This window comes from Mizuhopecten yessoensis, unplaced genomic scaffold (assembly GCF_002113885.1).
Source record: "Mizuhopecten yessoensis strain PY_sf001 unplaced genomic scaffold, ASM211388v2 scaffold6215, whole genome shotgun sequence".
Classification (NCBI taxonomy): domain Eukaryota; kingdom Metazoa; phylum Mollusca; class Bivalvia; order Pectinida; family Pectinidae; genus Mizuhopecten; species Mizuhopecten yessoensis.
The window spans coordinates 4806-15071 of record NW_018406438.1 but is presented as its reverse complement, the minus strand read 5'-3'; the positions used below and the strand labels follow the sequence as shown (position 1 = coordinate 15071).

General features: G+C 37.4%; 1 protein-coding gene across 1 annotated transcript in view; it reads left to right on the top strand.

Moving 5' to 3' along the window:
* Positions 1-9803, top strand: part of LOC110451853 (deoxynucleoside triphosphate triphosphohydrolase SAMHD1-like) — a 29598-nt gene extending 19795 nt beyond the window's left edge. Inside the window, exons 2-7 of the mRNA XM_021500066.1 lie at positions 8-90; positions 1920-2035; positions 3727-3797; positions 5621-5755; positions 8749-8796; positions 9609-9803. Coding sequence (XP_021355741.1) covers positions 8-90; positions 1920-2035; positions 3727-3797; positions 5621-5755; positions 8749-8796; positions 9609-9800 — 645 coding nt within the window. The 3' untranslated portion in view covers positions 9801-9803. The remainder of the gene's footprint in view (positions 1-7; positions 91-1919; positions 2036-3726; positions 3798-5620; positions 5756-8748; positions 8797-9608) is intronic.
* The last annotated feature ends 463 nt before the right edge of the window (positions 9804-10266 follow it).

The window sequence follows — 10266 nt, the reverse complement described above, 5'->3', positions numbered from 1 at the left end:
GTTCCAGAGGCTACGATTTATCAAGCAGCTTGGGGCTTGTTACTTAGTTTATCCAGGGGCTTCGCACAACAGATTCGAGCATAGCCTAGGGTTGGTAACAGGTTTTAGTAAAGTCTAGGGTTGTATAATATAATGATGGAAAAAAGTAACACAATTTTGTTTTTGGTAGCAAATTTTGTAAAGGTTATTGAAGATATTTCATGACAGTTAAGTTTAACAGTCGACTGGATACTTACTGACTAATTAAAAATATATGTTGGAACACAAACAACAGTGTCAGGAATGACGTCACAATATAGCCACCCATGTCCTATTGCAGTGTCTATTCAATACGGTGGGTATCCTCTGCAGGCCAAGATCACTCCCTGTATCTTTCTCACCTTAGAACCCATCAGTCTGTTTATTCTTTGAGCTGGGATGTTTTTCCATTCCTCCAGAAGTGCCTGCTACAATTGGGCAATACTGTTATTTTGTTATTGGCATTTTCTAACCTGCCTGTCCAATTCGTTCCACAAAATGTTCAGTGGGGGACAAATCAAACACTCTGAAAAGTACGACACACCCTTACAACATGTGGCCTGGCATTATTCTGCAGGAAGGTAAGATTCTGCTGACAGATGAATGGGTTGATGTGGGGCTGAAGGACCTGATACCGCTATATAACGGCTGTGAGATTGCCCAAGATGACAACTAAGGGGGTTTTAACACTATTACAAATGCTTCCCGAAACTGTAATAGACTCCCCTCCAAATCTGCCATTTTCGCGTTTGCATATCAATCATTGCAATGTCAGTAGACATATTGTTGGTCAACAGATGAGAAGAAGTGTAAAATCATCAGTAAACAGGACAAGCCTCCCATCAAGCAATACACATTCGGAGCATGTGCACGGCACTATTGCAGATGGCGTTGACATCATTTTGATTAAGTTATGGTCCAACGTAAGGACACTGTGGCTTTCAGTTGAAACTAATTTCTTACCGTTCTCGAGCACACTAAGCGACCATGATTGCCAGTGACATAGTTCTCCATTTCCATCGCTTTTTAAAAATGGCTACGGAGGTGTGACATGTCAATCTGTCTTGCCTTGGCGATGTTACACATGAATGTCCACCAAATTTCACTGAACTTGGTCTTTAAGTACAAAATTGTGTTTCTTTTTATCCCCCACTTTCACAGAAACGGGGGATGTCAATTTGGGTTTGTTGTCGAGTTCAAGACCACTTTCAGCGGACCCCATTTGGCGGAGTAATGGCCCCTTGAATAACAACAACAAATATAAACCGATTTTCTTCAAACTTGGTCACAGGGTTAAATGCATTAATGGCTCGGCCGAGTTCGATAACCATTAACTCTCGCAAATATTATCTGATTGTCTTCAAACTTACTTACAGGGTTCAACGCATTAAGGGCTCGAACAAGTTTTACAACCAGTTTAAGAGTCATTATCTGCAGTTTCCGCTTAATAACTCTAGCAAATATTAGATAAGGCTTTTTTTTCTTTGAGTTTCAAGCTATGCATTATGTCTCAACAGCACAATACACGCATGTTTAAACCTAACCTAAATAATATTAACCTACAATATGTCCTGAAAGCGGGGGATATAAATTTCTTTAAGTATATATCCACAGGAGCTGTTCACAGCAGTTTTCAGTAGAGCTCACTTTGGTGAGTATAATATATTCACAGGGACTGTCCCCAAACTTTGAGCATAGTGTAAGGTTGGAATGATAACATTATCTGGCAACAACTTAAACTATTGTCGAAATTGTTTTTACCTTTAATCATATTTACACTATATCATTCTACTTGGGCAAGGATAGAGAGTGTAAAGCATGGCCACTGCTACATTTAAGCAATAAAACGATACATTGGGTGATTATAACCAAATGTTACTATGAGTCTTACTTTCTTGCAGAGTATGTCATTTGGCAGGAGAACTGGTTCGGGCCATCAAAAACAGACAACCACAGCTCCATGTCTCCAGCAAAGACATTCTATGTGTGGAGATCGCTGGACTATGCCATGACCTCGGTAATAAGCTAGTTTGAATAGATTACCTCCCTTTCTGTGGCTTTACCACGACCTTGGTAATTAACTGTGATCCATATCTAGTTTGACCTGGTTACCTCCCTTTGTGCAGAGATCACTGGTCTCTACCTCAACCTTTGTGATTAGCTGTGATCCATATATAATTTATCCTGGTTATCTCCCTTAATATGGAGATCACTGGTCTCTACCTCAACCTTTGTGATTAGCTGTGATACATATATAATTTAACCTGGTTACCTCCCTTTATATGGAGATCACTGGTCTCTACCACGACCTTGGTAATTAGCTGTGATCCATATATAATTTAACCTGGTTACCTCCCTTTATATGGAAATCACTGGTCTCTACCTCATCCGTTGTAATAAGCTGTGATCCCGATGAAAAAGGGGAGATCTTCTACTCAGTAGAAAATGTCGGCATAGACTATTTATAAGGGGAGACAAACTTTATACTCACAGGTAAATGTCAGTAGAGCATATTTATAAGAGGAGATAATCTTCATACTAGTAAATGTCAGTATATAATATTAATAAGGGGAGATATCTTCAAACTCACTGGTAAATGTCAGAATAGAATATTTATAAGGGGAGATAATCTTCATACTAGTAAATGTCAGTATAGAATATTTATAAGGGGAGATAATCTTCATACTAATAAATGTCAGTATAGAATATTTATAAGGGGAGATAATCTCCAAACTCGCTGGTAAATATTTAAAAGGTGAGATAACCTTCGAACTCACTGGTAAATGTCAATATAGAATATTTATAAGGGGAGATAATCTTCAAACTTGCTTGTAATTGTCAGAATAGAATATTTATAAGGGGAGATAATCTTCTACTCACAGGTAAATGTCAGTAAAGAATATTTGTAAGGGGAGATAATCTTTTACTCAACAGTAAATATCAGTATAGAATATTTTAAGAGGATATAAACTTCTACTTACCGGTGAATGTCAGTATTGAATATTTGTAAGGGGAAATAATCTTCATACTAGTAAATGTCAGTATAGAATATTTATAAGGGGAGATAATCTTCATACTAATAAATGTCAGTATAGAATATTTATAAGGGGAGATAATCTCCAAACTCGCTGGTAAATATTTAAAAGGTGAGATAACCTTCGAACTCACTGGTAAATGTCAATATAGAATATTTATAAGGGGAGATAATCTTCAAACTTGCTTGTAAATGTCAGTATAGAATATTTATAAGTGGAGATAATCTTCAAACTCACTTGTAAATGTCAGTATAGAATATTTTTAAGAGGAGATGATCTTCATACTTGTTAATGTCAGAATAGAATATTTATAAGGGGAGATAATCTTCTACTCACAGGTAAATGTCAGTAAAGAATATTTGTAAGGGGAGATAATCTTTTACTCAACAGTAAATATCAGTAAAGAATATTTTAAGAGGATATAAACTTCTACTTACCGGTGAATGTCAGTATTGAATATTTGTAAGGGGAAATAATCTTCATACTGGTAAATGTCAGAATAGAATATTTTTCAGGGGAAATAATATTTTACTCACCGGTAAATGTCGGTAAAGAATATTTTTTTTAGAGGAGCAAATCTTCTCCAGTTAAACCTAGCACTACTCCCAAGTAATTGCAGTGATCCACAAATTACATATTTGTCTTTTGTCTTCCTACAATGGTTTCTGTTTAGGCCATGGTCCATTTTCTCACCTGTTTGACAGGAAGTTCATCCCACAGGCCAATCCTGGCGTCAATTGGGAGGTAAGTAGTTGAGGTTTTAGAAAGTACCTGCCACAGAAAGAAATTTAAGGTCCCGATATTTCAGGTTCAAAGTTCAGATTGAAACTGATTGAAAAAACAAGATTTTGACAGTTTAACTTTGTTAATGCTATTTCTCAAGAATTACTAGACAGATCTTTCTGATATTGCATGCATGCATATCAAATAGACATTGGCCACAGACTAAATTAAGTGGCTATGGATGGTTGGACATTTATCTTGCCCTGATACAAAAAGGTATGACATCAACATGGTATTAATGTTAACTTGATTTACATATACAATCTGTGGTCTTACTACAGCAATCTATAGCAATCAGTGGTACAGCTCTAGTCTTACTACGGCAATCTATAGCTATCAGTGGTACAGCTCTAGTCTTACTACAGCAATCTATAGCTATCAGTGGTACAGCCCTAGTCTTACTACAGCAGTCTATAGCTATCAGTGGTACAGCTACAAAAAGGTATGACATCAACATGGTATTAATGTTAACTTGATTTACATATACAATCTGTGGTCTTACTACAGCAATCTATAGCAATCAGTGGTACAGCTCTAGTCTTACTACGGCAACCTATAGCTATCAGTGGTACAGCTCTAGTCTTACTGCAGCAGTCTATAGCTATCAGTGGTACAGCTCTAGTCTTACTTCAGCAGTCTATAGCTATCAAAAATGGTACAGCTCTAGTCTTACTACAGCAATCTATAGCTATCAGTGGTACAGCCCTAGTCTTACTACAGCAGTCTATAGCTATCAGTGGTAGAGCTCTAGTCTTACTACAGCAGTCTATAGCTATCAGTGGTAGAGCTCTAGTCTTACTACAGCAGTCTATAGCTATTAAAAGTGGTACAGCTCAGGTCTTACTACAGCAGTCTATAGCTATCAGTGGTAGAGCTCTAGTCTTACTACAGCAGTCTATAGCTATCAAAAATGGTACAGCTCTAGTCTTACTACAGCAATCTATAGCTATCAGTGGTACAGCCCTAGTCTTACTACAGCAGTCTATAGCTATCAGTGGTACAGCTACAAAAAGGTATGACATCAACATGGTATTAATGTTAACTTGATTTACATATACAATCTGTGGTCTTACTACAGCAATCTATAGCAATCAGTGGTACAGCTCTAGTCTTACTACGGCAACCTATAGCTATCAGTGGTACAGCTCTAGTCTTACTACAGCAGTCTATAGCTATCAAAAGTGGTACAGCTCTAGTCTTACTACGGCAAATTATAGCTATCAGTGGTACAGCTCTAGTCTTACTACAGCAGTCTATAACTATCAAAAGTGGTACAGCTCTAGTATTACTACAGCAATCTATAGCTATCAGTGGTACAGCTCTAGTCTTACTTCAGCAGTCTATAGCTATCAAAAATGGTACAGCTCTAGTCTTACTACAGCAGTCTATAACTATCAAAAGTGGTACAGCTCTAGTATTACTACAGCAATCTATAGCTATCAGTGGTACAGCTCTAGTCTTACTACAGCAGTCTATAGCTATCAGTGGTACAGCTCTTGTCTTACTACAGCAGTCTATAACTATCAAAAGTGGTACAGCTCTAGTCTTACTACAGCAATCTATAGCTATCAGTGGTACAGCTCTAGTCTTACTACAGCAGTCTATAGCTATCAGTGGTACAGCTCTAGTCTTACTACAGCAATCTATAGCTATCAGTGGTACAGCTCTAGTCTTACTACAGCAGTCTATAGCTATCAAAAGTGGTACAGCTCTCTTACAGCAAACAATCACTTTGTTATAACTTTGAAATTATATAAAGGTAATTGTGATACCCTCTGTTATAGCATGAGGAGGCCTCTGTGGACATGTTTGATCACCTGGTGAAAAAGAATGGACTGGATACAGAATTTGATAAGTATGGCCTCACAGGTACGGATCTTATCTTCATCAAGGAGCAAATAAAAGGACCGTCCGAAGAGGTGAGTACATTATATTTTTGCCATCCTCTAAATCTAAAGGTTCTGCAAATATTTCAACAGGTTTGCAGCATTGTACGTATAGTTGTACATGTCAATCAAGAGCATACTGCTCCATTATTCCAGGAATGGCACATATACATATGGACAAGGGAGGGGGTTGTTTAGATTCCTGGAAGAGCACATATACATATGGATAAGGAAGGGGGTTGTTTAGATTCTAGGTAGGACACACATACATATGGATAGTGGAGGGGGTTGCTAAGATTCCAGGAAGGGCACATATACATATGGATGGGTAGGGGGTTGTTTAGATTCTAGGAAGGACACACATACATATGGATAGTGGAGGGGGTTGTTAAGATTCCAGGAAGGGCACATATACATATGGATAAGGTAGGAGGTTGTTTAGATTCTAGGAAGGACACACATACATATGGATAGTGGAGGGGGTTGTTTAGATTCTAGGAAGGACACACATACATATGGATAGTGGAGGGGGTTGTTAAGATTCCAGGAAGGGCACATATACATATGGGTAAGGAAGGGGGATGTGTAGATTCCAGGAAGGGCACACACACATATGGATAAGGGAGGGGGTTCTTAAGATTCCTGGAAGGGCGCACATACATATAGGTAGTGGAGGGGGTTGTTAAGATTCCAGGAAGGGCACACACACATATGGATAAGGGAGGGGGGTGTTTGGATTCCAGGAAGGACACCCATACATATGGATAGGGGAGTTTTTTTTTCATTTATTCCTGGCAGAGCACACATACATACAGATAGTATGGGGGGGGATTCCAGGAAGGGCATACACACATATGGATAAGGGAGGGGGTTGTTAAGATTCCTGGAAGGGTGCACATACATATGGATAGTGGAGGGGGTTGTTAAGATTCCAGGAAGGGCACACACACATACGGATAGTGGGGGTGGGGGGTGGGGGTGGGGTCCCTGGATTGGATTCCAGGAAGGGCACACATATATATGGATGGGGTGGGTGTTAAGATTCCGGGAAGGGCACACATGCATATTGGCAAGTCTTTTGAACTGTTTATTGGTTTCTTTGCAATTACTGGCTTTAAAATGTTCCATTTGAACCAGATAATGGCAAGTGTCAGGCTTTTGCCAAATTGATACCCACATATATATGTATAATTAATGAGGCTATCTTCTTCTGAATCTATTTTATGATCCGAGAAATCATAATTTTTCATGGAATCTACGCTAGTTTTGTATACATATAAATAATAACAACATTAAAAATTTGTTTGATCAAAAATATTTTAGACATACTTATATAGTTTTGAGTTAACTGACCAGACTATAATTGGCCTTACATCACATAACCGTGTACAAAATACAGTCAAAAATGAATCGAATACAGCGGATGGCTCGAATGTTTCCCTCGGACTTGTAAATTTAGCATGGGTCAAACCATCAGATAAGTCAAATACTAGTATATGTCCCGAGGACTGTGTCTTATCCAAATTTTATAAATATATATTTATTGCTGTTGTTACAGGGAAACATGATTCTTTGTTCACCTGAGGTAAATGATTTTTCACAAGGGTGAAGCTGTCTGGCTTTCTGATCTGACAGAAATTAGGGTTTTATTTTTGCACCCATTCAACACCTATATAAGTACCGTGGGTTACTGAAATCATCACGAATATCGTACCTATTCCATGCTTGTGCAGGCCATTGTCAGAAATAATTCCGTGCTTGTGCGGGCCATTGTCAGAAATAATTCCGTGCTTGTGCGGGCCATTGTCTCACATATTTCAATGCTTGTGCGGGCCATTGTCTGAAATATTTCCATGCTTGTGCAGGCCATTGTCTGAAATAATTCTGTGCTTGTGCGGGCAATTGTCTGAGATAAATCAGATCAATCTCTTACAGACCAAAAGAATTCTAAAGAATAGAAAAAGTGTTACAAACTATTACCAGGTCAGTTATTTCCAGTTATCAACTCTGTAAATATTAACTGACAAAATTATAAAAATGTTAAAAGTTTGAGACATTTGTCGACTTGTCCCTTGTCTTTTTCTCCTCCAATCAGAGGAATCAGTTTGAAGCATATATTATAGATAAGTGATTTTATCAAAATCTTATCCAATATTTGATACATGCTGGTGTGATGGTGAGTATTGTGACAGGTCAGTATTAAAAACCTATTACCGTACCGGGGTATTACACCCCATTTCATTTATTGCTTTGTGGTAAATTTTTCAGACAATCTATCTGGAAAGCTGTGTAAACAATGCCATTCAATAGTAATATATCTAATTATCTTGATCCTCTTGCTTATACTGATGAAGTGTTTCTAATAAAATCTTTTTAAATTGAAGTAATTAATGTATTGTTACTAATGCATTTTTTCAACAAAAGTTCTTTTTTACTGGTACTTAAAAAATATGTTTCAGAATTTTAACACATTTTTTTCAAAACCTTTAATTGTGTGTATATGATGTGGTAACTTTCCATAGCATTAACATTATGGTTCTTTTTATCAGAGAGTCCCATGTGTTAGGCATAAATGCTGTGTATTAATTTTCTACGTTATTCAAAAACCTTGGATAACATACGTTCATCCCAAGGGGGTTTAATCCTTAATGAAGATATCAAAGTCAGTGTTGATATGGGCCTGCAGTAATTCACAGTTTAATACGCTGCTAGTGGCCATCTTGGGTTTTATTACTTAGATATTGGTTGCTGGGTAACTAGAATAAACACGTTATAGTTCGGTCTTACTATGAATAATTTGTGAGATTATTTTTGTCGTTCTGTATCAATTATCGTGTCCCCCTTTAAAAGCTAAAGGTATCAAATGTATAATAATCGTAAATACCAGATATTTGTTTAGGATGCTTGTGTTCTAGAGTGGGTATATTGGATCCTTTAACAAGCATGTGTGAAGGCCTTTCATAAGATTATCTATTTAAATTATGATGCTATGACTGGATGTCAACATTCTCTTTGTGATTTTACAGAACTGGCGATTTGAAGGACGTGACAAAAGCAAAGGCTTTTTGTATGAGGTAAGATGAATCAGTTTTACACAGTTAAACAGACATCACGCAAACCAAAAACAAAAGTACAGCTAAATTCTTTTGGGCTCACCTGTTTAAAAAAAATAGAAGGGCCTATGTAATCACCTTAGCATTAGAGTTGGTTAACGTTTGATGCAAGTGGCGAAATTCATAGCGTAACCTTCGACTTTCGTGTTTGTTTTAAACCCATGAAACAACTTCTTTGGAATAATCATAAGGCCAGCGGTTACCATCTTGGACCAAAAGCAAGCTGGGTGAAGGGCTATACTATTTAAAAGATGAATGACCTTGACCTATTCCCCAGGTCATATGGTCAAATCAAGTAAAACATTTTAATTATTTCTTAGTTCAGCTATTAGATCTGGTCAAGTGAATGTACCTATCAAGGTTATTGGTCAGATATCATGAAACTTCTTCTTGATTTTACATCTTGCATTGGGTGTCAGTATGTTACATTGGGTGTCAGTATGGTATATTGGGTGTCAGTATGTTACATTGGGTGTCAGTATGGTATATTGGGTGTCAGTATGTTACATTGGGTGTCAGTATGGTATATTGGGTGTCAGTATGGTACATTGGGTGTCAGTATGTTACATTGGGTGTCAGTATGGTACATTGGTTGTCAGTATGTTACAATGGGTGTCGGTATGTTACAATGGGTGTCGGTATGTTACATTTGGTGCCAGTATTTTACAATGGGTGTCGGTATGTTACAATGGGTGGCAGTATGTTACAATGGGTGTCGGTATGTTACAATCAATGGGTGTCGGTATGTTACATTGGGTGTTGGTATGTTACAGGTTGTTGCGAACAAACGGAATGGTATTGATGCGGACAAGTGGGATTACTTTGCCAGGGACTGCCACAACCTTGGCATCCGAAACAATTTTGATCACCTGAGATTTATCAAGTTTGCTAGAGTCTTGGAGGTTGATAGTGAACTTCAAATCTGTTCAAGGGACAAGGTAGGTGACTTGTGCTATTTTCTTTGATCAAAAAACAAGATAACATTTTCTCACACATATTGTACCAGTTGTAGTAGAAACATTTGTGTGAAGTATCTATTAATTCACATGTATACAGGGGAACATGCAAATCATTGGCCATTTTATTTTACTTCTACTTATTCAAACATTTTTGTTTGCAAATTCAACATGTCACTAAGTAACACTATTGGAGAGTGATTTCAAAGTCAGGCTGTTTAAACTAGTCAGAGAGTGAATATTTAAACTAGTCAGAGGGTGTAAATCTAAACTAGTCAGAAAGTGAATATTTAAAGTAGTCAGAGAGTGACAATCTTAACAAGTCATAAGAGTGAAAATTTAAAGTAGTCAGAGGGTGAAAATTTGAAATAGTCGAGTGAAAATTTGAAATAGTCAGAGAGTGAATATTTAAAATAGTCAGAGAGTGAATATTTAAACTAGTCAGAGAGTGAATATTTAAAGTAGTCAGAGAGTG